Source organism: Rissa tridactyla, chromosome 10, assembly GCF_028500815.1.
Source record: "Rissa tridactyla isolate bRisTri1 chromosome 10, bRisTri1.patW.cur.20221130, whole genome shotgun sequence".
Taxonomy (NCBI): domain Eukaryota; kingdom Metazoa; phylum Chordata; class Aves; order Charadriiformes; family Laridae; genus Rissa; species Rissa tridactyla.
The window spans coordinates 3,756,443-3,783,597 of record NC_071475.1 but is presented as its reverse complement, the minus strand read 5'-3'; the positions used below and the strand labels follow the sequence as shown (position 1 = coordinate 3,783,597).

The following is a 27,155-nucleotide window of genomic DNA, read 5'->3' as shown; positions in this document are numbered from 1 at the left end:
TGACAGTGAGATTGATGCAACAGGTGTTTGTTGCAACAGGGTTGGACAGTCAGTTGTAATACTAAAAACAACCACCGCAAACAGAGACTGCTTTTCGTTGTTAACAGGAAAAGACTAATCTTTACAGCATTTTTAAGAACACACAGACATCATCAGGCCAGCAGTTTTATAACAGAAAGCTACGAAGTTACACAGAACTGAAGTTCTCATTGCCCTGCAATGCCTAGAACTAGGAGGAGACTGCTGTGGTTCTGTCAGAGAGGTGAACAGCTTTCTTTTGCAATTTTTTTTCCCCCCTCACCTTACCCCCATCTTCACTGGTACTTCTATCTTAATATATTAAAATACCTCGGGATAGAAAATTCATAGCACTCTAGCACTGGCTGATAGGCACTACATCCCATCTAGGAAAAGTTGGAGGAATGGAATCAGATACATAAGATGGATCTGATTATTTTAGGCATAAATTGAATTAAACCCATTACCATGTTTGAGATTACAAAATCCCTAGGGGAAGCATCAAATATTTAGACTCCTTCATTTTTCCCAGAAAAGGCAAACGTATCCAAGTTTATGCTCTATTGGTCTTGCAATGCACATCACACAAGTTTTCTGTAGTTACCAACTCATTACATTGGTCCTCCCTGTTTCTGTTTCACCACTCCAACTGCCCACAGCTCCCCTGACTGCTCCTTTTGGCTAAGGGACAGGCTTCCCTAAAAAAAAAAAAATTGTGTTCCATGGCCCTTAACTGAAAAAGGCTTCAGAGGGGATTCTCAGGCATTAAATACAGTTATTGTGCTTGGACTGAAGTAAAACATACATGTGTATATACATTCCAAAAGGAGCTAAACTCTTGTCTTTTTTAAGACCTTCACCTCACCTCCTGTACAGTTCCTGTTCTGCAGCAGTAGACTTCTCACCAGAGTCGCCCGTCCTTGGTGGCTGGATTCCTAGAAAGAAGAATAGAAACCTATGACAACTATAGTACAAAACGTAGTCCTTCACTACATCACAAATTATTTGAGGAGCATGTCATATATGAGTGTTATCCCACCAAGAGAAAAACAACAATACACTTTGAAAAGTCTCAAGAAAATTTGAGTTTGATGGATGGAGTTTGAACTCATGAAACAGAGACACTGACACCATTGTCTTCAACAAGGCACACCGAACAAGGCATGCTACAGAAACTTCCAGGTAAGGATGTTAACTTCTCAAACCCTGGTTTATACTGAAGCATAAGCACGGTTTTAGACCTACTTTCCATTTCCTTCCTCTAGTTCCATTAAGTCTTCCCCTTGACCTCCTGCTTTCCTTGTAATTACAAGGGCTCCCCCAAATGTAGATGAAATTATTTGATGGAGTTCAGGCCATCCATAAGGCTGAATCCACTTCCAGGAAAGATGTAGACTAACAGCAAACAAATCTCTAAAAGCAAAGGCCTGGCTCCCTAATTTCATGTTAGTCTGGATACCTTACACAAATCCACACTGATAACATATATCAACAAAGTGTATTTGAGAACCAAGAGAAATCAAATAGTTTTCTAACCTGTAAAGAAAGACAAGTTCAGAAACCAAGTTCTCATCATCTGCTTGGCAATCTGTGCTTAGTCAGTCTATCCTTCGTTATGAGCTTATTTCAAAAGAACAAGAAGCAGTATTTCCCCCATGCATCCACTCCCTGTGCGTGGAAAGGCGACAACAACGCAGCTTGCCAGGAATGAAAGATAAAATAAAATTTTAAAAAATCTGCCTTGCTTATTGCATGTTCATCTAAAAATCCTAGAAATGTTCACAAAGTGATCCAAGTTCATTAAAGTATTTGGTATTCCAAAGATGGAGAAGGAAAGGGCCTAGAAAAACAAAGCTGTCTTACTTAAGAGCACATAGCAACAGAACTAGAACCATAGCATTCCAACTGCCAGATAGTAGCTACCACAGCTACCTTGCAGGAACATAAAGAGAACATCACAGGACCATTACATCCAAGGCTTTCAATGATGCCAATATCTACATACATGAAAAGTGTTACAGGCTGATCAAAGAGCTCCTCTCACAACAAGACAGTCTTGAAAAATACAGGCATACCATATAACATCCAGTGGCAGCACTACAGAGAAGTGTGTCAAAACAGTCAGTAGACCTGAGAGGGACTGACAGTACCTGTAGGAGATTTGGGTTTCCCTTCTGCAGCTGGTGAAGATGGAGCTGTGCCACTGGATGAACGGGTTGATCTCTGGTTGTCCCTTTTACTTTGAGAAGATTCTTTCATTCGGTTCACTACATCTTCAGTGAGCTGAAACATACGTACATGGGAAAGAAATTAACCAAGTTAATTCTTAATGTGTGTATATTTCACTACATATTTGTTAGTTTCCATGCTACTGCAAAAGTATTGCCAATTATCTCATTTCAATGCCACAGTCCTTTGAATCCAAGTGGCCAACATCTGTATATTGACTTTACATTTCAAAGAAAACACACCCTATCTGTAAGTGATAAAACCTCCAATCTACTGACCCTAAAGGCTTCACTGGACGATGACAATTAATCTTCCACAAATACTAACAAAGGTAGAGAGCATGCTAAACAAGCCAACTCCTTGAGTAGGGACATATTTAACACAAGTACAAGGAAAGTAACTAAGCAGGTTGTAAGTCCGTCCTTCGTCTTCCCCCATGCTTGCTAACCCAGCTCTGCACGGCAGAAGAACTGCATATCATACAGCAGAGAACAGCTGCACAGCCCTCCCCTTCACATAAGGCTGCAAAAGTTTTTGCAATCTCAACTTCATTCTCACTCCCTTCCTTGGGTCCAAACCCATGGAAAAGAAAGAAAAGTTAACTTGAAGTTTTCTGGCCATTCAGTCCAAGGGGGCTTCTCACAACACTGTTAAGATTGACGCCTTCCTCCTCCCAAGGTCAGAGGTTCTGTACCGACTGTTCTGGCTCCAGAACAAAACGAACTGAGGTTGTTTCCCCACCTAGGCTGGTAACAGACAGATTTTCAGCTGCACCACTGCAACCCAACTTAACAGCATTTTTAACATATTCGTTATATGTTGTTGTCATGTCAAATTCCTGGTTATGGGAACTGATTTTTAAAAACAAAAGTCTGTAAAAAGCCAGACTTCGCTAAGGGCAGGCTCAGTGGAACTACTTTTATATACATAGCTAAAGAAAAAAAAACAAAAACAAAATAAAAAAACCCCAACAAATAATGTCCTTGGTACTAAGAATGAGAAATGATTATTTTCTTTCACAAAACAAGCAAACCAAAAAAAAAAAAAAGGAAGAGAAAAACTTTTACTTCAGGAAGTCAAATAGAAAGGTCTACAAAGATGACGGCTCATGCCCTATGAGATCCATAGGGCATCTTCATCTTGAGCTCCTGGAGGTCATACACAGACCAGTTACAATAAACCCACGCTTTCTCTACTCCCATCGGCATCTAGCTGATGGAACAGCTAACTAAATTGAAGCACCAGAACAAATTACTTCTATGGTAGATGTGGATGAGTCCTCAAGGGGTCCCTGTCTATATCCTGTAAAAAGAAATCAGGCAAAAATGACTTCACCTCCATCGCTTTAAAAAGATTACCGCAATCTTAGTTAACTTTTGTCAAATGATTAGTCAAAATGGGACATAAACAAGTAACCACAGCAAAACACACTCTGCAAGTTCATTTCAGACAAATATTTGGGGAAAACCAGATAAAAGTATGAAGAAGCAACAGCAATGAAATGAAGGTAGTCATAAAAGAAACCCAACTTAAATTACCAATGGAAAAACAGGGAAATACTGATGGGGAGAAAGAATGTTCCTTAATGATACCACCACTCTCCAGGGCTTGTTTTCACAAAGTTCAAGAAGCAGCTTCCCACTGCCCCTGCTAGAAACATCCCTAATCCTCACTAATCCCCACAACCTCTTATCTCCCTGCACGTTCAGACAGCGGTGCTCCGCCAAGGCTCCTACTACCATTAATAAGGGCTGAGGTGTCTCCTCTTGGATGCCCTCAGAGCCAGGCAGCGCCTTGAGCATCAAACTGCTTGCAAAGCACAAGAGAGGGGCAAGATGGGGTCATTAAGCAGCGAGGAGGGAAAGAGGGTTGAGAGCAGAGTTTGGAAGGGGAGATGAAGGGCTGGTGTGTCACCACTCCAGAAAAGCCATGCTCAGGCACTCAGCCCCCTTCCCCACCACATTCCAGCCATCCCATCGCCTCTCCAACCCTCTACCCCTTCAGCCTTACAGCTTTATCTCCCTTCTTCCTTGCTGGTTTGCCCCACTCACCCCCCTCCAGCCCTGCACCGCATCCCCTGCTCCCCTTGCCCTGCCCTACCACTCCAGCAGGGCCTTCCTCAGCCCGGCTCCCTGCCTCCGGCGCCTCCATCTCCCGGCCCCGCCTCACCCTGATGCCCTGCAGCACCCGCACTTGCTCCCGCTCATCCAGCCCGAAGGAGACCTTCCTGCCGCCGTGGCTGCTCTCGCTGCCCCCCATGCCGGCGGCGCTGGGGACGCCTCTTCCCGCCGCGCCCCCCACACAACCTCACACCGGGCTGCCGCCTCTCCGCTTCCCCCGCCCGCCAACATACCCGCACCCCATTGGCGGCCGGCTGCGGGACGGCCAATAGCGCGGCGCGGTGCTAGCGGCCGGCCGCGGTGCAGGCTGGGGGCTGTAGTCCGCCGGCGGCGGCTGGGCGGCCGGCCTGACCCGGCCTTGGGGGCGGCTGCGCTCCGAGGCAGGGTACAGTCACCGCTTTATCCTGCGACAGACCCACGGCGGCACCGAAGTGTCTCCCCCCTGTAGCCCTTGGCCTCGCCGAGCTTCCTCCTCTCCTCCTGCCCGTCCTCCACACCTTCGGTTTTGAGCGCAGGATCAAACCACCCCAAAAACTGCCACACCCCACCCGCGGGGTTTCTTCACTGGGTCACAGTTATGGAAGGACGAAAGCCAACCCACGTGGAACCACGCAGAAAACAAGCCAGGAAGGCACAAAGCTTGGCTCCAAGACCGAGCAACCACCCAGACGACGTCTGTCACAGAGGTTCATGGGCAGAGGAGCCCTCAAGGGCGTCCAGGCAGTTTTCCCTCATCCAGTGAGGCAAAGCAGCTCCCAACGCAGCCGAGCCAGGGCATCCCTCACCCCACCAGAAAGCCCTTGTCCACCTTCACACATGCCATTTCTCCATAGTCCTCGAGGGAGGTCACCACCCCACACACCGTCACACATTTCTCTGGCGATTAAGAACAAAGCTACAGCCTACAATTTCCAGTCAGTTTTACAGCAGCTGCTCTGTGGGCAGAATTCACCTCCCAGCTCCCGTCAGCCACTCTGTTCCAGCGAGACCTACTGACCGTGCCATTACCTGCCGTGACAGGCACACACGGGTCCCACCTAGGTCAGGCCATCACAGATATGGTCCCTGTCACCAGGCACGGCCGATCCACAGCCTAAGCCAAAGGACTGAGGAAAAACAACATACCACACAAGGAGCCGGACCAAGAAATGGCAGCTTTGAAGGGTCTTTCCCAAGTAAACTTTCTGCATTCCCAGGAACACAGGCCACGTGATGACCTAGACAATTTTGTGCATTTGTAACTACAAAGTTAACGAAGCCTTGGTATCAACATGCTCGTTATCTACTTCTTAGCAGCGCACTGGAGCGGTTTTAACTGTGGAATGCTTATTCTTCACTGCAGCTAATGTGGAGACTACAGCTTTGACTCAGCAGCGGGGACCCTGACCAGCTTTAAGGGACATCTAGGAGACTCTGCCCACCCCACCCCACCCCACCCCGCAAGATATCCAGGCCTCTTCTCTAGCACACTCCTGGAAACAAGCAATAATTTTGTTATTTGTGTAATACCTTGAACGCTGGGGACTTGTCCCATTGCTTGAGTTCTCAAGGCAATGGCACTGCATGGTGGTGCTGTCAGCTGTTTGCACTGCAGTACAGCAACACTGTGAAAGAGCAAAGGTCTGGCTAAAGTCAAACCACCAACGCTCCCAGAACACTCTCACCAGCCTCTTGTTTGTTTCTAACCTGCCACCTGCTCACTTCATTTGATGGCACACAGTTTTCATACTAAAAAAAGATTGTGAACAATCATTCCTTATTGGCCGCCTCTGTCCTCTCAGGGTTTCACAGACCTGCGTTGTTGCTCTTCCAGACTGGTGAGTTCTCAACCATTTAATTGCTCCTCCAGAAGTCATCCCATAACTCTGATTATTCTTCTCATCCTTCCTTAGGCCTTTTTCAGGTGTAACTCCAGCCAGGTGCCAGGCATCAGCTGCAAAGATCCAGGAGGGAGAGTGGGCAAAGACAAACAAAACTGCACCTCCCACCTACAGCTGTGCCTTCCTGTGATCTCCAAGAGCCTGAGGGACCCAACAGGGCCCACAACCCACGGGACACTGATGTGGAAGCAGCCATGATAATGGTGGAGGAGCTGTACAACAATTTAAATGCTTCTCCACCTACGCAGGAGCAGAGGATGTCGTCATAGTTAGCTCCAGCAGTAACATCTCCTAGGGCAGTTTTCTGTGTGGAACCTGGAAGGAGCTCTGTAAGGTTTTACCACACAGTGACCCAATCCCAAGGTCACCCCACTCCCCAGACTGTACCCCCGCCAAAGAGATCCTGATGGGTGCCGATTACTGCCAGCACACTTAGCTGTTACTCGGCAGCTATCATGTCCTCCCTGCAGCCAGAAAATTAGTCCTGATACACAGTGCTCATTTCAAAACCCAGAACAAGAAATGAGCAAGAGTCAATTCCAACTTCCACATCCACCTTTTTCCAAGCAACAGAGAAAGATATCTGTAACAAAGACCCCTGATACGAGACATGCCTAGGAACGGCAAGATCTAGTTACCAAGAGAAGAGTCAAAGGCTTCACTGACAATTATTTAGACCTGGAGACCACTCTCTACAGTCATCTGTTGCCCTAGTAATAGCCTTCTGAGAAGGAAAGATCCATCTCTGACAAAAAGACATCATGTTATTCCATTACCATCTGCCATGTTTGTTCAGGGCTTTAAAAAAAAAAAAAAGTCAAACCGAAAAGGTTATTTTTTTCTCCATAATACGGATCATTTGAGAAAGAAAGTATGACCAATTATGCCAAACTTAATTTTATTTCTTTATTTTACAAACAAAAATATACATTTATTCTATATTTTCTCTCTTTGCATCCCCCTCACACACATAACACACTTCTGCTCAAGGACCACTGGGAATGTGGCCCAAAGTATTATATACACATAAAAATACAACAGGAGGAAGGTCAGTCCATGACCTAGCACAGAAGCTCCTCAGCAGCAGAAGACGGGACGCTCCAGAAATACTGGAGTCCTGCCAGCGAAGGACAGGATGCACATGGCGACCACCTGCACAGGTGATCCTTCAGCAAATACTCCTTGGGACAGAAAAGCAGTTGCCCCTTTATTTCTCAACTGCTTTAAGACCTTCATATCTCTTGGCTCTGTCCAAGACCCACCAACTCCAGGGACGCTTCGCAGGTTTCCCCACACTAACAGCAGCTCAGGATCGGTGTTGCAAGCAGCAATAGGAGCAGCAGCAGGGCAATTCAGGCACCACATCATCCATCCCTATTAGAGTAAGCAAGCAAGCGTGGCTCAGGCCGATTCACAGCAAGTGACGGGAGGAGCATGGAACACTTCTCTAACACGGCAAGGGCTGAGATGCCCGGTTGCCCTTACACGGTCATTGCATGGAGGGGAAATGTGAAAGGCTGTTGACCCACGAGACAATTCAGCTCTCGCACATGGACAAACGGAGGCCTTTTTTCCTCAAAAGTAAATTAAAAAAAAAGCGAGGGTGGTGTTTATTTTCAAGGTGCCAGTGCTACTTAGAGGCCTGCAGGGCAAAGTCCACAGGCAGAAGAGAGAGGCTGCATTGTTCATTAACAAAAAAAGATAAGAAAAGGGCCTGCATAGTTTTGGCAACCAATATGAACTTCATGTTCTTACCCAAACTTTCCCTATGGTGGGAACAACTGGTAGCAAATGCTTTCCCCTACCTGCTCATGACCCAATCTAACACCTCCACGCTGCACCCTGCATGACGATTTCCCAGAAACTCTTACCTCAATATTCTTCAGGAAGAGCAGTGAGTTGGGGCAAGGGTTTCACACAGTCCCCAGACATTTCAAATTCCCTCTTTCTACCATGTCTAATGGAAAGTTGCTATTGCTTATAGCAGATCTCCACCTACCTGGAGGACTCAGGTAGAAAAACACCCCCAAAGCTAGAGGAATACACCTCTTCATCCTTGGAGAGCACAGTAAGTCCCAGAAACCAGCCTGATGCAGCTTTCAGCTGAACAGTGCCTGGACTGGAACACGATGTCTTGAAACTGCATGCCAGACAGCTCAGACAACAGTAGTCCCTTTTCCAGCATGGAAGAGGATAATAAGAAGTTCCAGATAGTTTTTAAATGAACCACGCTCCACGTGTGCATAAGTATTTTCAACATATTGAGCCATAAAACCTATTCAGACCAGCAGAAGTCTGGGGATCTGACTGCAACATAAGAGGACACTGGCAGAGAAACACACCCGTCTCCCAACTTGCCTCCACACTTAGAACACCAGCCAGCTTGATTCTAGCATGCCTATGGTGTTTGAGAGTTTCCAGTCACTAAACACTGACAGCCTGGACTCATCACGGGCTTCTGCTCTGCCTCAAGCACCTGAACATCTCTGGAGCCTTCATCTGCAGAGTCAGCTTCCTCCTTCACAGCACCCTCCAAGACCTTGCCAGAGCCATGAAGCAGAGTGCAGATGGAAAATGCACCTATCTCACAGGTTCTGTTCTTGAAACTCAGCCCTGATTCAGTGTTGTTACCTAGATTTTCTTGTGAGCTCAGATGCACAGTAGTACACCCTCCACAGACTGTTTCACAGCTCCTTCAGCTCAGCTGGACAGCAGCACTGTCTGTCCTTCCATCTCCCTATTGTTCAGTCCATTCACATCCATGCTGCTGGCTACTAGCCCCCCAAAACGCTCCCAGGGCACAAAGAACAGTTCATTCCTCTTCATACCTCTCTTCTCCTTCCCACACGCTCTGAACACTCCTTTTAACCCCTAGCAACTGCAATTCATTATTTTCATCAGTATTAGCTGAAACTAGAGATGAGCTCAGCTGACCAGCTTCCCTCTTCAGACACTGCTATCACCACCTATGCTGTTGCATTATGACAAGACCCACGCAGCCATGCTGCTTGAAAATGCCCAGGAAGACCCTCTTTGGTTTCAACCACCAAACCTTTCTATATATATGTACAATACAGCAGTCAAGTCAACACCCTCATCCCTAAACGCCATTCCCCTAATTGGCAGGCAAGTGCTTTCAGTCATTGAAAAGGAAGAGGTGCCAGTCAGGCCTGTCTTCTGGGTTATATTCACATCTGGAACACGGAGGATCAGGAAGGTTCAGTATTTATAGGTTTACGAACAAGACTTTTCTACATTGTTCTCAGTTAGCAACACAAAACGTTCTTTCCAACAGGATTAGGGCTGCCAACTTAATTCCACAATAGGTTTTGGAAATCCAAAGGAAGAGAGGAAAGCCATGGCGGATAGCCAAGGACAGATTTCCAATGGACATCCTAACAGCTGTAGTATCAGGGAGTTTGGAAGGAAAGGAATGAGGCATTGTGTGAAGCGGGTAGCCCTGCCTTAGGCATTGATGGCTTTCCAGCGGTCACTGTCTATGCTGTTGATGCTGCCCACATGATACGGCATAGAGGCCACGTCATCCAGGTAGGCTGTGGTGTCAATTTGAGTGCTTGAGTAGAACCCGGAATCCATTCCTTCCTTCTTGGCAACAGCATAAGGGTGGGGTAGGTGCACATCCACATCCTCAGGTTCATCCACCTGACATTTGTAGGAGAAAAGAATCTTCGGTTCAGACCTGGCGTGATTAAAAATACGTGTTTAAGCAATGTAGTATAACAGACACTTACCCTTAACTGAAACTCAGCAACACTAAGAAATTGTTTATTTAGACCCTAAAAACTCTTCACACTAGCTTTCAGTCCTGAAATATACCTAGTAGAGTAATTGCCATATAGTAATACTAAATGCAGCTTTGGGCTAAGTCACCGAAGAAATAAGAATGACAGAATCCCAACTCCAGTGCGGGAAAGGTGTTATGATCTTTGGGAGTTCTGAATTACTGAGGGCAACAGCATCCAAACACCATTGGACTCCACAGCAGCCTGGTTACTGGCACCAACAGAACAGGAGCCCACCCCAAGTTCCGTCTGTGTGCATCAGGAAAACCAAAATACAAACACCTGGGGATCAGCAGTTTCCATCTCTAACTCCAGACACTGTTCCCTTTTGATTTCAGAAGGCAGCAGAGGCACATTTTGATGCTTTAGGAATAATTTATGTTCTTAGTTATTTTAAAGCCCGCTGTTTCTTGCCTATGGACAATAAAAGCTAAGGCCTACAGTAAACCACCCGGTTTTTCCTACGAAGATGCATTTCCTCTGAATGGCCACATGGCGGCAAACCCGACCCAGGAATCACACTCCCGAGTGCTTTAAACTTGGTGACTCTTGGGCCCAGTACGCAGAGTACTCAGCCAAAGGGCTACCTAAACCCTAGATTCTCTCTACAAACATACCCCAAAACTCACCCAGGATACCATTTACTCTTCCGGGACTCAATCTCTCACTAACCATTTAGTTACCAACTTCAGCAGTAACACTGTACTAAGCAGGATGCAGACACTGAAGACGTGATGCTCCTAAATGTTTGAGAGGAACGTTACTATCAGCTCTACTTTGAGTATAAAGAAGTCTCGGACAGAAGCAAGCAGCCCGGCGTCACACAAGAAAAACTGCAAGGCCAGAAACTGAAAACCGGTTCCCTAACTGGCATTCCAATCCCTGCCCTTATTCTGCACATGGGGAGAATTTGGGTGCAGAACAATTAAATGACCGTATATACCCTCTAAACTTCTGTTCCTGGCTACTCACCCAAAGAAGCCTTTCAGGAACGCCACATAGATGAGGGGTGCAAAGAAGCTGAAGTAAAGGAACGTGGTAGCATCAACGCAGCTGTCAACGGCAAAAGGGAACACGAAGGAATTTAGCACTCAAGCACAATACAGCTGGATAACACCCACCACATCCCCCCAGAATGATCCCATTTCCCTCCAGAGTGCCCAAGCACAGCACAAGACAAGTCTTGTGCTAAACAAATTCAAACTGATGCAAAGTATTGCCATCAACATGTGTCACTGCTCCTAGACACTCATGAGGGAACCATCCCAAAACCCAAGGTCTGACCGAGAGCACAGTCTTAGTGCTCCCAGTTTTTGACTCACAGAAGCGACACTCATCCCTGCAGAACAAGACCACTGCAGAGCACGCAGCTCCACACACCTCTCCAGTGTGAGTTTCCTGACCACTCAGAGGTCTTTTGGCACAAAACAGATTCAACAACTTTATTCCTTCTTAGGAACACAGCACAAGTTTGTTTTCTTGGGAGAGGCAGCGTTGAGAGACACTCAAATGCAACATGAGAAACTGGGCTGCAGACCTGCTCCCCCAGCATACATACCACAGTCCTTCTATGATATCCACACAGAGGAGGGCACTGCCCAGGCCCTGCACCAGGTTCAGCAGTGCCAGGATTCCAGCATAAACATAAAAACTCTTCCTGGCTGTAGGAAAGACATGGACACGGGTGAAGCTCAACCTCATAAGCACTAGCCCAGTGCAAATCCATTTGATGGAGATGGCAAACCCAACAGAAGCCTCTCACCATCTTGTCTGTTTAAGAACTGAAGAACTAAGACTGCGTTTTTCTGGCAGGACTGATGCAGGTATAGCGGACTAAACCACACCCTCCTGCATGTGTATACACACACAAGACGGGTTTTGAAAGCACATAGTCATGGCAACACATGCACAGACTTTCTTGGCAAGCATCTGGAACAAGTGTCAGTCACATACTTGAACATAAGAAAAACAAACAAAAAACCCACAGCTGAACCAGCATCTGTGCCCTTCTGATGTACAGCACTAACAAAACTGCTCAGGAGACCCAGACAGGAGCAGCAGGGTCACTGGACACGCTGGACACTAGGCAGATGAGGCCCAGGATGACCTGCTTGTGGCATCTGCCACACACATCGACTCCCTCAGGGTACCCACACATAGGTGCCGACACTACTTAAGAGAGAGAACAGCCCAATGCAAACAGCTCAGTAAAAGCTTCCCTCCCTAAGCAAGAACTGCAGATGCTCTGCAACAAGAAGAAAAACCAGAGAAGCATCTTAATAAAGTGGATGCCCAGATAAAAATTACTAAGCGATTCCCAATTAGCCTTTCTTTCCCAGGGGATGACCACCACGTACACTTTAACATCATACATGAATTTCAAAGGAAGCTATTATTAGAAGCCATTTCTTATGGCTCTCTGAAGATTATGTATTTACATTACATCTGTATCATTAACTGAGCAGTAAATCTTGTTTTCTTAATGTAATCATTTAGCTACTGAAGTAACAATGTAATTGCTCTTACTCTGTCCTCCAAACGATACAACATACTATTTTTCATGGGATAACTTATCAGTCCTTTGCCATGTATCTGTACACAGAGATAGTGGGAGGTACCTGCAGCACAACCAGATACAGGAACCTCTTACTCCCACCTATGTTTCATTCTGGCGCTGTCTCCATCTATACTATGGAACACACTATAGTCACTTACAGGGCAAAGAAATCCGGTCTTTCAGAGGAGTTTTTGGAAGAATCACCACCAAGGAATAGACCTGTTGAGACAAAGAACTAACTGTTCCACAGCTGCTTGATAACTGAACTCAAAATTCTTTGCAGGAATGGCATGTGGTGTAACACGCTCCCTGGATGTCTCAGGACAGAGGCGCCCTGATATTAAACTCTGTGCAGATGTGAAGGCCCCACACCTCACTCCCATCAGCACACAAAGACCGGTCACTGAGAAACAATGGAGCGAAGAACATCTCCGTTCAGCTGGAATTCAGCTGCCACAGCTTACACCACTCCCACCAAACCTTTATTGCTTCAGCTCTCCTGCTGCACGAGAAGCATCCGTGCTGCACTCTATCAGGCAGGAAGGGGACTAGTGCTTTATCATACACAAATCATCCTCATTGCCCCATTTAGAAAATACAAAGAAGCTATCAGAGTGCATGACACATGCCCAGTACTTACCAGAAAGAAGAAACAGGAGCTGGCAAGCCAAAAGTGTCTCCCTCCATGGCCATAGATGTTGAAGTCTTCTGCTGAGAGGTGAGCATCAGGATACAGGATTTCCAGGGTGCCCTAGGAGAGAAGTGGCACCAACATGATTCTGTTATAGGCAGCATCCTCACTAGAGTGGGTGTCTGGACAAAGGAGACTGTGTTTAAAGAAGTCCAGACAACAGCTGTCCCTGCCACCTAAGACCCAACCATTGCTCTGCTTAGACCAAATTAACCTCACACAGGAGAAAAGGAAGAAACTGAAGACAAGAAACGAGAGGAAAAAAGTGGCAGGAATGTGCATCTGAAGGAAACCAGCATCAATGACATTCCAGGAGAGAGACTGACGGAAAGGACAGGGGATGCAAGCAGTTGCAGATGCAGCAGTTAGACATCTGTTTGAAATAGACAGAGTTCCATTTACATTTCCATCTTTAAAGTAGACCTTTGATGAAATATACAGAATACAAAAGCCAACGCTTGTGCAAGAGTTGGGAAAGAACACTGTCTCATTCACTTGAATTCCTGAAAAATCGTATGAACAGAAGCTACCACGCAGACAGTGGAGAGAGAAAAGTGTTTGTAAGCACCACTGAACCCAGACATAGTTCAAACACTTGATATTTAATGAGGCTCCTTCAGCATGATCATGTGGCAATGATCAGCCCGCTGCCTCTGCAAGCAAGAGCCTGGTCACAAAACAAAGATCTATGTGTTATTCTGGTGCTGCGTCAAGTATAGAGGCACAAGGCTGACCACTTACGTACCAAGGAGAATAAACCCGGACACACACTGCATTGTCCAGAGAGACGGAGACACAGCTAATAAACTGAGCTAGCAAGCCAGATGCTAGTTTGAAGGGAAGCAGGAGCTCTCAGCTCTCTAAGACTCAGGAAATGAGGCCCAGTGCACTGCTCTTATCTGACAAGAACACCTCACATCTGTCTATCTAGTTTTTAATGGCACTTGAGGCTAGATTCAAAACTTGTGGCTCAGGTGTGGAAAACTCTCCCTCCCGTTCCAAGATTCACTAAACAAGGCAATCCATCTAAACCTCATCTCATGTCTTGACCTTGGCGGAGCCATTCCTGCCATGAAGAGGACAGGGAGATACAGTCTGGTGTATGCTCTGGGCATCCTGATACATTGCCACAAACATACAATCTCCCCCCAAAATCTCATTCAAAGAGCGAAGCTGCCACTTTCCAGATAGGAGTCCCACACCTAACTGCTGAACTCCAAGCGAAGTCCCCTCTTTTGCAAAGGCTAATTCTCTGCTCCAATATACTCACCTGGGTGACAGAATATGCCAGAGACAGCACTGTAGTGATTGCCAGAACACGTTTCACACTCGACTTGCTCTCCAGGTGACCTGGAATTAAGGAATACAGAAGTGACTCAGGATGTGATCCCAGCCCTGGTAAAAATCAGTTCTCTTCAAAACCAACAGAGGACCACATTTATATTTCCAGAGGCTTTCAAGGGAAGTTTAGAGCTCACTCAACCACTAGAAACTGCTTCCCTGTTCAGAGAGTTGAGCCTGTCACAGACAAAATAATACAAAACAACAAGTTTTAACTTGCTTTCCTTCTGCCCACACTAATATACAGAAATCAACTAAGTCCTTCCCCTGGGGTTACAAAAAAAATAGTCAGGAATTACTCCAGTATCGTGTACGCTGATATGTTGTAAAGTTTCTTCTCAGGAAAAAGCTGATGGGGGACTGGGTTAGAGCAGGGAAAAAGGGCTTACACAATTTAGAGAAATCTGCACTGGAATATGCTGGAGCAGACAATCTCCAGAAGCTCCCTCCAACCTAAGTTATTCTATGAGCCCTCAAAAGATAAAAGAACTAGTGCTCAGATGTCCCACTGGCAGTTGCAACAGTGACACCTACCAACTTCCCTCTCTCCTACCGCCAACCCACACGAAGAGCTGCTCCAAAAGCATTTTCACTCATACAACAACTCTGAAAAAAGTAAAGTTATAGATTGCAGCTACAGTTATAGCAGCTGAATGAAGCCAGGATGGAATAAAACCAACCAAGGGGGGGACAGAAGGACCCTCAAAGGAATCATCTTAAAGAAAATGGGGTTGAAGCAAAGATCAGAGAGTTGATCTTTGCATAAGCCTTCTTCACCTAAGCTGTACGCTCCTTCACCACATGCATGCAGGACAAACAAGGCACAAATAAATCCTGAAATTGCACAAGCCATTGATCTGTAAATATAATCAGGCTTTCAGCCATTTCTAACTAAAACTGCACAATTTGTCCTTTGTTTTTACTCTAGAGCTCCTTCACATTATAGAATCAGCATCTCCACAAACTTACAGATGCAGCCTCTGTGGAATCAAAGGGAATAGAAGACATTCAAAGCACTCAAAAACCGTACACGTACCAAAGGCAAGGCCTAGAATCACCACACTCAGCTCAATCGCCAGAAGGAAGAACCTTGTGATCTCCCACAGGATCTGAGGGATAACAGAAACCAGACAAACATGATTAGACAGAGCCAGGAACCAGTCGGAAGTTAATAGAGCGAAACTCCACTCTCTGCTCCAGAGAATGACAGCCTCTGAACAGAGCAGGTAATTTCCACAAACCTTCCTCATGTTTTGTAGGGATGTTAATTATATGCTTGTTCCAAGCCCTGTCCATGCCTGTGAAACAGAACAGTTGTGTGGGAGCAAGCAAACAGCATGCCTATGGAGAGAGGAAGTGGCCATGGTATGCCACACTTGAGGATCCGTCACTTGTCTTGGATGTGTTCTTTCTGCTGTACTCCCAAGGAGCACTAACCCAAGACGACCTTAAAAATCTAATATTAAACAGGGCCAGTTCTTAAAGCAGTAGATTCTGCAGTACAGTTATGACTGAATAAATTCAGTATTCTGCACTCCTCCAAAGCTACTGGTCCTGAAATCTAATGTACATTAAACTCTAAAGCCCTCCCCCTTCCAGTTTATCATTTTCATTACCCGGCTTTATTTGGTGAAACAAGACCAAAAAACCAGCAGGCGAGGCAACTTCTCAGGTAGTCATGAAATAAATCAGTGTCAAACCTAGAAAAAGAACCCAGGTTCTGGCTTATTAATCCCTTTCGTCTGAACACTGAATGGTACTCCCCTCTTGAAGATACACAATATTTTAAGAGGCATTTGGTGAGACACTTCTAACCTCAGAAAATACAGTGTATATATGTGCGTGTGTATATATATATATGAGAGAGAGAAAACAAAAGAAATATAATAGACATGATAGAACGTGTGTTTTTTACAGGAAAAATTGACCGAGTATGTGTCTTAGCGCATGACTTCCCACCAAGGTGCACTTACAACACCAACAGAGCTGAAGAAAAGCACCTTCTCACCTCTTCTCCATTATTCAAGTCCTGGACCTACATCTATTCAACAGAGGCGAATTAAAATGCTACAAACATCCAGCCACTCACAACAAGCTGCACATTGCAATGCTTTGACAGGTAACATTAAAGGGAAAAGCAAAAGAACCGCACTGATCCCAGAGAATAAAGCCAGAAGACTTGTACTTTATGGGTGGCTCTCCTTCCTCTAACAGCTCAAGAACTACAGAGTTTTTTGGTTTAGCTAATATTCTGCTACAAGTCAAATGACTGCAAAGGAACAGCACGTACAAAGCTATTTCCTGTTTGCTAAGGGTTCACCCTGTGCTCAGAGTGGCTGCAACGACGTTCAGGTATCAGTCTCAAAAGGGCATTCGGTTTTATTTGCTTTCAATACGAAAGAATTAAGTATTTTTCAAAGAGACACTCAAATATTGCAAGAGTAACAAAGGCCAGGTCTTGCCTATCCACAAAAGGTCTCTGAATGTTTAGCTCTTGCAAAGCAGAGTCATTCCATCTCTGCAACAGGAAAGTTTTGCTACCGCCATCTGTGCAACTATTTTTGGAAGTCCATTGTTTTACAGCCCTGGATGTTGTGATCATTTAGATACAGCTATCAGAACAGGATTCCATAGTAGCTATAGCTATGACTACTGGAAGAAAACACATTCTTCTTCTATGTGCATAAAAGGGAAGCCTTAGCAGATTGCTGTGACCAGAACTGCACAAAGCACACAAAGCGGAGATTCTCAAAATCAGTACTGTACCTACCTTATCAGCGACCATGGCAGCATCAGAGGCACTCACAGTCATGGAGACAACAGCACGGGCAATACCAACTAAAGCCACCACAAATACCTACACAAGAAGATAACCAAAAGTGAACTCATGTCAAAAGGCACATATGCAGCAGTGACCAGGAACCCTTTTGGAATACCATTTCCAGGTCAGCTTTCAAGCCTGACAACGTGTACTAAGGATTTCCTGTAGCAGATTGGAGTTAATTTCCCAAAGAAGATTCCTCAGGCCTGTTAGATGAAAGAGTACTGGCTTAGAATTTAGGAAGGAAAAAATTTCCTCAATGGTCAGATTAAACAGCTCCAAAGAGGTCTCATCCACTCCTTACAACAGTACCTTTATAGGCAGTCTTCCCACCCTTCAGTCCACTGGGGCAGGGGAGGAGAAAAACCAGACAAAACCCATATCCCTCCAAATTACAAGATCAAGTGCTTGGTATGACTGAATAAATGTATCGCATCAGATAACAGAAGCCACTCAATACCAACTACACTTCAGATTTGTGACAAAACTAAAATCTGCAGTTCTCTCACTCAACACTGAAAATGATCAGGAACACGGAGGAAAAAACTTAGCTGCAGCCAACAGCTTTAAAGTATCTTACCTTGCTGCACAGCACAACACAAAGATACACAAGTCATCTCATGTACCATTTAAGCATGACAGCATGGAGCTCAGCAAGGCTAATTTACCAACTCCTGTGCTGTCACAGCCATACTACGCAATTAAGAGCTCAGCTGGATATATCTACCCTCCACTGTGCGCTTACCCTCTAAGAAAGCAGATTTTTCCAGATAAAATTCTCCAAGTCACAGGCTAATTCTAATGATGCAGGTATGAGACACCTAAATCTACTGGAGAACAGAGTCCAAGCTGATTCCAAGGTGTCTGGAGAATAGAAATGACCAATAAGCCACCTACAGCTGAATATTTCCTCCTTAGAGGAAGAAGGGATGCAAATGCCATGAAAGAATAATACAACAGTCCTCCTGGGGTGGAAAACTCTGGGACAAAACACTGACAAGAAGAAGGGTCCCTGAATATACAGTGTTCTGAAGCAGCAACAACTTATTGGAGAGGAACACACACCCTTTTTGCTTCCTCTCTAAGTAGGTAGAGACTCTTTCAAATCTATTAACTTCATTTTAATCACTGACTCCACAAGAAAGCATTCCTTCAAAACATGACAAACAGCTGTTTGAAAGGAAATCCTCACAGAACGCACTTACATCCTCATTTCCCAATATCATAGTCCAGAAGATCAAACTGAACTAAAGTGTTTTCCTCTAAGGCTGTTTCACCACTTTTCCTGCTTCTCACTCTGTTTTGAAGAAGTCAACAGCATACGGTCAGTTCACTTTTTTCTTCCCTTTGGTTTCTTGGGAGTTTTGCTTTTCAAAGCCTTTGGCATGAACTTTCTATTGAGCCACGTCCATTAATGTAAGCATAAAGGAAGATTTAAATCCAGACTGGAAATGCCTGGTAATATTTTTAGAAGTTTGGAGCATTTTTGTGCATGCCTGGTTACCCACAGCTGTGCACAAGCCCAGTGCCCACACTCCAGGCCTGAAAGAGCTAACAAGACTTTCCACCAAAGATTGAGTTGTTGCGACTAGCTCAAATTTGGTTTTGATGCTTCTTGGGTTTTGCCGTGACATCACCTGTAGACAACCCAAAGAAGGATGCCTCCCATCTAACCCAATTCAAACACACATTTACTTCTACAACCTGTACTAATCTCACTGAGGAAGAGCAAACATACGCTACATACTAAGGCAAGCCAAGATCTCAAAAGGCACCTATGATAAAGCTTCTGAATGACATTTTTAAACAAATCCAGGTAGGTCCTTAGCATGCACTTACCATGCCCTGTGAGCAGTATCACAGTTAATAAGTATGAAGTTTGGAGATTACTACAGAGACTACTTTAACATGATCAAAAGTTGCCCAGGCCTTTTTACACTGAGGAGAGGAGAACAGACAAGGTCTTACACATTAAGAGTTGTAACTGTACTGCCTATCTATTCTGTTTCCACCTGAAGAATTTACAAGAACATCCTCAAGTCAGCAGTCGCTTTGATATGATGGGGAAGAAACTAGCAGGGTTGGGTGTCTACATTCCCAGACTAAGCAGAACCTTGTCACATCACCAGTTTCTACAGCAAATGGCCAAGCTTTCTAACAGCTTCATGGATTCTCCAGTGTTTCACTCTCACTAGCCCAGCGAGAAGCTGGTTTTATGTCACATGTGACTGCAAGGAACAAGAGAGTGTAAGATGCTAAATTCTGTGACAGAAAAGCAACAAAAGTTGGGGGAAGAAAAAAATAAATCACCACAGGAGAACAAAATCCACCAAATCCAGCAGATACGGTCCCAGAATCTGTGAAAAGCAGAATTCAGACAGTGAAAAAAATTAAAAAAAAATAAATCTGTGTCTACTTCTTGTAGTATACCTTCAACTAAAAACAGACTTTATCCCTGTGAGATGTGGTCTACGCTCTCTCTCTACTCGTTCAGTGATATTGTTCATGAGTGGTAATAAAAAACACTCACTCATCAGTTCAAAAGAACAGAGCGGTACTCACTAGTATGTAGAATGTGGTGAAGATTGGGCTGGAAGTGACCCGGATTTTGGCCCTGGCAGAGGGCAGCTTCCAGAGAAGAAACATAAAGAAAAGCACATTGGGAACCAGGAGCAGAAGATCCCAGTAGCGGACTCTGCAAGAAGTAAATAAAACAGGTTTTTTTCCTGTTCTTCAGCATCCAGAAGACAAGGCACCAGCCCTGGTCCCTTCTCAACCAAATTGAGAAAGAAAGCTCTTTCCCCTGGCCGAGGGCCAGACCACGGTCCCATTTCCTCCATCTCACCTGGACTTGCCAATGTCCTCATAGAGCAACAACAGGCACTTGTGTGGCACAGTGATGTTGGTGTCATTGATTGCCTGCGTTGTTGTCGGGGACAAAGTCGTCACATTATCCAGTGCTGTCACCAGGGCAGTCGAATGCGTGATGTTGTCAGACACGGATAATCTCATCACAGACATCCTGCCTTCCTTCTGGTCCAGGTCAAACGCAGTGCAAGACAACCACAGCAGAGACAAAAAGCAACGTTAAATCAGTTGTGAGTCAGGGCTAAAAAAACACATCCCTGCCATTAGGCTCCTGCATAACTGCTTCCTGCTCGTTACAGCAAATTATCATTATCAGAAAGACTGTATTACACAATGAAATGCCACCTGCCCTTACTCTGCACACAGCCATTAGGGTGGACAGTACAAACCCACTACCTTATATCAGAGTAACAAGCACCTTCAAAATACTGTAATCCTATGCTGGATTAAATTTTGTGAATTTTTGAGCTTTAGCAGATTCATAGAAGAAATCAAGACTCAGCAGCAATATGTGGCATCATTGGATGGAGACAGAAATTCTGCTGTACCAGAACATTAATTATCATTCTAACTCCCAAGATCAAGAAGCTATAGTCAATGATTTGATTTAAACTATTGCAAACTAAAAATGAAATCCCCTACCTAAAACACGTTGCTGTTACCAACCCTACAGTCTGAGAGCAGGGAGAGCCTCACATATACTTCTACCTAAAGGGATTGTACAGACTCTTTATCTTCTAAAACCGACACTGGCAAAAGCCAAAATTCAGCATTTTTCTTCCAGCCCTCTGCAAGACATCAGAACTGTTCTGATTTTAAGCAGAACAGTAAGGCTGTGAAAAGACAGCGCCTTTCTAAAACCCTGTTAGCATAAAGTTCTCCCAACTTCTTTACATCCACCAGTCTCAACTGCATTGCACTCACGTCTCAGACACAGATCGGCATCACCACTGGTACCTTACAAACCCAGAACCAGTCGCAGCCCTACCTAACAGGTTTCCTAAGGTCAAACTCTGGGGCAGCAGAGAGCTATGGTCAGAATCAGAAAGGTCATGGCACTCAGTTCTTTTGCCTGACCTACCTTATACCTCTCCTGTCCCTTGGAAAGATGACAACACAGAACTTTCCGCTCCCCTGACGAAACTTTTTTGAGTTGCCTTTCCTGAGAGATCATTCACAACTTTTCTGCCTGTCCATCACATCACACCTGTCCATCCCCCAGGCCCTACGCTGCTGCGGCATTAACTGTCCCTCCAGAAATTAAAGGGAAACTCTGCTCTGCTGTCCATAAAACTCCACATGCTTCGAACCTGTGCCAGTGGCTTTGGCAGAAACAACAGCAGCAGTTTATCCCTCTGTTCGTTCTATGATCACCTTGGAAGCTTAAGTGGACTATGGCACACGGTACTTCAGAGCTGCATTTAGTATATACTAGAGTTTTGACCTGATTTACCTTACTAAGCCTACTCCTAATTCAATATATCATTTTGTGCAAATCCTCTCCTCTTCCCACCCTACAACAGCAACCCTCACCTTAAGGCACTTGACTAGCTACGAGCTGAATGCAAACACAAAGTCCTACCATCTCTCCTGGCACTGCCCAAAGAAGCGGTCACAGACAACACACAGATTAAAAAAAATAATAAATCTCTATCAACCAGCATCTTAAAGATGCATATTGCCAGAGACAGCACAAGTCTGTGTGCTAAGGTCAGTCCAGGATGCATCTCAAAAAAAAAAAATCTCCCTGTTTGACTTCAGCCCTGACCGGCATGGCAAAAACTGACAGCCTGCATGACAGGACTCAGAAGGTATTTTTCCTGTGAGGTTCTGGGTGACTCACAAGTTGGAAAGAATCAGCACAGCCTTGTGTCATCTGTTGAGCTCTTAAGAGTTCAGTAGCACCTTCTCAACAAACTGCTTGAGACTGTCAGCCAGAGACTCTTCTTTCTCTTCAGAGGCTGAAATTCCTCCCAGGTCTTCTGAGGGGCAAGGTGATCATGCCACCCTCAGCTAACAAACCCTCCCTTTGATTCATCCATGCTGACAGATACTTGCTGAGCTGGGATTTTTCTTTTGCGACTGCCGTATGCTGCGCGACACAAGAAACGTCACATTAAATAAACACATGCAGACCTGGAAAGATCAACTTTGTGCTGAGACGGCAGGCAAAATCTGTGCCAAAAAATCGTAGTTCTAGTAGAGACTCCAGCAAACAGCTTCCATATTCCAGACTTCTCTCTCTTCCCTACAGCTTCTCACTTCTCTGAGCTGACACCATTGAGAATGGTTTTCTGTTAATAATTTTGCTCCATTCTCTTCCTCTGAAACACCACTGTATTTCAGCAGCAGCGAGGACAAGTGTGTTCACATTTGCCAACACAGAAAAAAATTCTACCTCATTTTTAAAAAAGCTGGGAAAGCTAGAGAAAAACCTCACAGAAGATGGGCAGAAGAGTGTCACCAACTCCAAACCATCGCAACCTCCTAATACCTCTTCTGGGACAAGGAATTTGATCTGCCTCTCACACTGAAAAGAGCTCAAACATAAAGCCGCGAGAGAACTACATGGGAAAAACAGCTTCCTTATAAAAAGAACAAACACGCTCTATTCTTTTTCCCTAGACGCCACCACTATCACACAACAGCAGCAAGCCGCTGATAAGAAGAGGAGTTGGCCCCATGTAACAGAGCTCCAGTCACGAGGTTTCAAAGGGCAAAGCAGAATCAAGCTTACCTCTCAGGCAGACTGCTCACTACAGCCTTGTATTAGTATCCTATTCTTCCTCCCAAGATGAAGTATACACAAAGGCAGAGCAACAGAACATCCAACATGATAAGAAACGGCAGCCAAAGCCATCAGCCAGACAGCACGATCCCCATGCTTTTCTAATAGCTAAGGCCTACAGCAAGCATGTGGAGAACTGTCCCGTTCCTGTCAAAATCACCAGCAAAAATTCCACGATGACAGGGTCAGGAACTCATGGTAAGGATCCGGCTAGACTTCATCATCCCCAGCAACACTGCTCCTTACAGCACACTGTCCCAACCCCTGCCCTGTCTAGCCCAAAATAAATCCAGTCAGCTGAGCATATCCAAGAGATCACGCACCACACCCTGCCTCCACAGGGATGTTCACTTCAGCCAACCCAACCTACGCAATAGGGGTAAAATCACCCCGTAGCCACATAAAAGAAAACCAGTGCCACAGTCCTTGTCTCCCTTTTTCTTCTAGCAGGCAGCTCTATTCACCATACACCTGAAAACAAAACGGTTTTCTACACTACAGCTGAAGTCAGCCCGACTTGGCTGAGAACTATCCCCCTGTCCAGGCGCTGGACTCCCAAGTTGCATTCAGATCAAGAACATCTGCCCAACTGGTAGGATGCTGGGACTGTGTTGGGGAAGGTTCAGCTGCACCTTCAGCGACACCGATTGCCTCTCACCGAGGGGAGGCTGTTTCTCAATTCATGGTACCGTAACCATATCAAAGCTCAGTGAAATTCAGGGCTCAAATCACTGGCAGTGCTCGTGAAGTCCACGCACATAAAGATGAATTACACGCCACTAGAATAAAATAAATAGTAATAAAAAATGAAAGTTTTTTTCCTTTCTTTCTGAAAACTGTATCAGAAAGTCTTGCAAGTACAGATCATACTAGGGTTAAGATTTCTCCTTAAAACACTGTTTTTTTGCAAGAGAAGACCAGATTCCTGCTTAAATGTATTGTTACTTCAATAACTTAAATGCTTAAAAAAAAAAAGAGCTTTTTCTTGCCTCTTCCTTTTTAAGATGGTTCTTCCAATATCACTCTTGGTCACAACAATTATATTTTGCAATTTAGAACAAACTCACACAACAAGGACTTTCCACCAGTGACCAAGAAACGTTTTCTCTCTTTTCTCCAAGTTTCATTCTCACATCTCATTCTGAACTAAGCTGAACAGAAAGGAACTGCAACGCTAAAAACAACCAAAGAAAAAAAACAAAAGGAGAAATATCAACAATAACCCAAAAGCACCAGACAATGCTCAGGGATATCTTTCAGAAATAAGTATCTGAAGTTTTTCGTTGTTTGGTTTGGGTGTTTTTTTTTTTCTTCTAGAAGGCGGGTGCACAGACAACAAGCAAGAAGGCGGCACGTTAAGTGCAGTAACAGCACACGGTCACTTCGTTCTCTGCTGGGAAGGAAACGCGGACTATTTTAAAGGCTGCTGAAGGAACCAGGGACACGGAGAAAACCTTAAGTGACTTTCCATCCCTTAGGCTGGGCAGAGGCGCCTCCAGAGGCTCCCAGGCTTCAAAAGGAGGCACAAAGCTGCCTTCCAGGGACGCGCTGAAGCGTTTGCGAAGGGCCGGGCAGAAACCCGGAAAGCAGCGAGGTCCGCCCCGGCCACCGGTAGCCCCCGAGCCGGTCCCGGCTGTGCCGAACGCCCCCAGCGCCCCGGGCGAGACACGAAGCTGTTTTTCCTGCCCGTACGCCAGACCCGGGCAGCTGGGGAACCTCCGGAGGCTGCCAGGTCCGTTCCGGCTCCCCGCTCGCCCGGGGTCGACCGCCCCTCCGCTCACCTCAGCGGGCCGCGGCCGGGTCGTGCCGCCGGGGCAGGCCCCACCGCCCCGGGCTGAAGGGCCCCGCCGCCCCTCCCTATAAACCCCTCTCCCCATAAGCCCCCGCTGCCGGTGCCGGCTCCGCTCCTACCCGCCGCGGGCCCGGCCCGCCCGGCCCTGCCGCCCCGGCGCTCAGTCGCGGGGGCCCAGCCCCGCCATCCCAGGCCCCGGCCCCGCCGCTCCCCTCAGCCAGGGAGCGTGGCCGAACAGCGGCTCAAGCAGAGCGCCGCGCCGCCAGAGCCAGCGCAGACGGGACGACTCCTTTTCGGCAGGGCCCAGAAGCGCTATTGAGAGAGAGCCCCCGAGAGAGGTGCCACTCTGGCCAATCAGAGACCAAGCTGAGAGAGGTGCTGTCAAAGAGGCTGACAGAAATAGCGGCGCGAGCCAATGGGAAGGGGCGGGAGGCGGGACTCCAGGGCCGGACCCGCCGCGCGTTAAAGGTGCTGCGTCCCCGGCCGCACCTTTGCGGGACGGGGAGCGGAGGACGGACGCGGCCTAGGCTGTAGCCGTCACTCTCGGGACGCCGCGTCCCCTGCCCGGCCCTGCGACGGGTGGGAGGAACAAAACCGCCCCATGAGCCCCAGTGCAGAGCTCCACTGCCCGGAGGCCAGGTCTGCCCTGGATGCTCTCTTCTTCCAGGCCCTGCCACCATCCTGGCGTGGAGCATGGGCCGTGGGGAGCACGAAGGCCAGGGCCCAGCAGAAGCCTGTCCTCGCCAGGGGCAGGCGGTGGGGGATGCGGCCTGTAAGGTGCTGGCTCTGCGTGCGTTACCGCAGGATGGTGTCCTCCATCAGGCTGCCCAGCCCAGCCGCACACCCAGCGCTCCCCTGATCCAGCACCCATCTCGTCACACGCCTCCAAGGCGAGGAGAAGCGAGCTGCTTCTGTAAAGGAATTACTGATTGCGAGGCAGGGGAGTTAATAATTTTCTTCCATGGACTGGATGCTATAATCAAGGCCCTGCAGGAGAGAATGATTAACAAGCTGGAGAGTTTGGCTTTTAAGGGAAGTTTAAAGCTGAACGAACTAGCCTAGCATAGCTTGGACAGTAGCAGCTAAAGGGAAATACGATAAATAACTAGCAGGATTTGGAGGTACAGAGAAAAGAAAAGTTTAGTGTAGTAAACGAGGCAATAACTGGGGCAAATAAGCCAAGATCTAAAAAGGAAATTAAAGGGAATGGCTAAATATCAGCAGGTCACCCTCGTCAGGGCTGTCTGCCTGAACAGAGTTCCAAGGGGGGTGCTTGTTACCTGAGTCATTTCAAGGGCTGGAGGATAAACTCTGGCGTGGTTTTCTACCTGGGGCTCACCTGGGGCTCTAGGGATTGCTTCTATAGGAACGCAAGGCTTTTGCTGAGCTCGAATTTGCTGTACAAGGTCTGCATCTCTTTAGAATATCCATATATTGATGAAGTTTCGTGCCCTGCTCTAGCAAACAGGACACAGGGCAGGTTTCAGGCCCACCCCACACATACATCTTTCTCAACTTAAATCTGCTTGATCCTCTTCTCCGGTTTAATTTTCCAGCTTCGCTGCAGCAAGCCCCATGGAGGGGACGAACCCTAAGACGCTGTTGCCTGCCTCAGCCCTATTCCTCTGATTTTCTACTGGGGTGAACCAGGTTTTTATGCTGATGCCATGCATTTGGAATGACATCTGGAGAAGCCAGTCCTTAGCTTGCCTCTTCTCACACTGTCATTCAGGTTAATGATATGTTGCAATATTTTGGCGTGTTCTATTTATGGATCCCAGCTCAAAGGCTCAGCAGGCACCAGCATCTCTTGACTTATACAAGGGACACTTGTGTTTAAAGAGAGGTGGAGTGCTTCTGCCTAAAAAGTGCCTTGTTAACAGAGCCAGGAGTAAAATCCATGTCTTTTCACTTGTAGCCTCAGGCGCTAACTAATTGAACATGTTACCTCCCACATAACTGTGTCAGAAGAAGAGACTTTGCTTTCCAATCCACCTGTTCTCTCCATCTGATTCACTCTGAAGCTAGAGCCCAGCGCTGGGGACACCAGATCCAACAGCTGTCTCTCAGGCAGAAGACTGCAGGGTGCCACCACAAGGACGGTGACAGTTAAGATCCTGCCTTCCTCGCTGCTTACATGAAACAGAGGAGGTGGGGAATCCACACTTATGTCTCCCTTGTATTTACGAGCCATTGCCTTTCAGCCTAAACGTGGTGTGCGCAAACATAACTAACCGTGCTCGTCCC

General features: G+C 46.3%; 2 protein-coding genes across 10 annotated transcripts in view; both read right to left on the bottom strand.

Annotated features, from left to right (window-relative positions):
* Positions 1 to 4,580, bottom strand: part of CHCHD6 (coiled-coil-helix-coiled-coil-helix domain containing 6) — a 114,955-nt gene extending 110,375 nt beyond the window's left edge. For 3 of the 5 annotated variants that reach the window (XM_054216119.1, XM_054216122.1, XM_054216118.1), the window contains exons 1-3: positions 4,417 to 4,573; positions 2,169 to 2,301; positions 884 to 953 (exon numbers count right to left, since the gene is read on the bottom strand). In XM_054216119.1, coding sequence (XP_054072094.1) covers positions 884 to 953; positions 2,169 to 2,301; positions 4,417 to 4,506 — 293 coding nt within the window. In that variant the 5' untranslated portion in view covers positions 4,507 to 4,573. Of the gene's footprint in view, positions 1 to 883; positions 954 to 2,168; positions 2,302 to 4,416 lie in introns of all 5 variants that reach the window. The other 2 variants (XM_054216120.1, XM_054216121.1) reach the window with 1 other exon arrangement.
* Positions 4,581 to 7,139: 2,559 nt separating this feature from the next.
* TPRA1 (transmembrane protein adipocyte associated 1) lies at positions 7,140 to 25,217 on the bottom strand. Of its 5 annotated transcripts, none has more exons than XM_054216293.1 (11): positions 25,028 to 25,217; positions 20,306 to 20,493; positions 20,023 to 20,155; positions 17,410 to 17,496; positions 15,676 to 15,748; positions 14,569 to 14,648; positions 13,248 to 13,358; positions 12,766 to 12,826; positions 11,609 to 11,711; positions 11,023 to 11,103; positions 7,140 to 9,947 (listed from the first exon to the last, which is right to left on the bottom strand). In XM_054216293.1, the coding sequence occupies exons 2-11, from the start codon at positions 20,479 to 20,481 to the stop codon at positions 9,713 to 9,715; spliced, it is 1,140 nt and encodes a 379-aa protein (XP_054072268.1). In that variant the 5' UTR covers positions 20,482 to 20,493; positions 25,028 to 25,217; the 3' UTR covers positions 7,140 to 9,712. The 5 variants fall into 5 exon arrangements, with proteins under 5 accessions (XP_054072268.1, XP_054072271.1, XP_054072269.1 ...); XM_054216296.1 differs by lacking the exon at positions 25,028 to 25,217 and adding an exon at positions 24,898 to 24,958; XM_054216294.1 differs by lacking the exon at positions 25,028 to 25,217 and adding an exon at positions 23,066 to 24,138.
* Between the last annotated feature and the right edge of the window lie 1,938 nt (positions 25,218 to 27,155).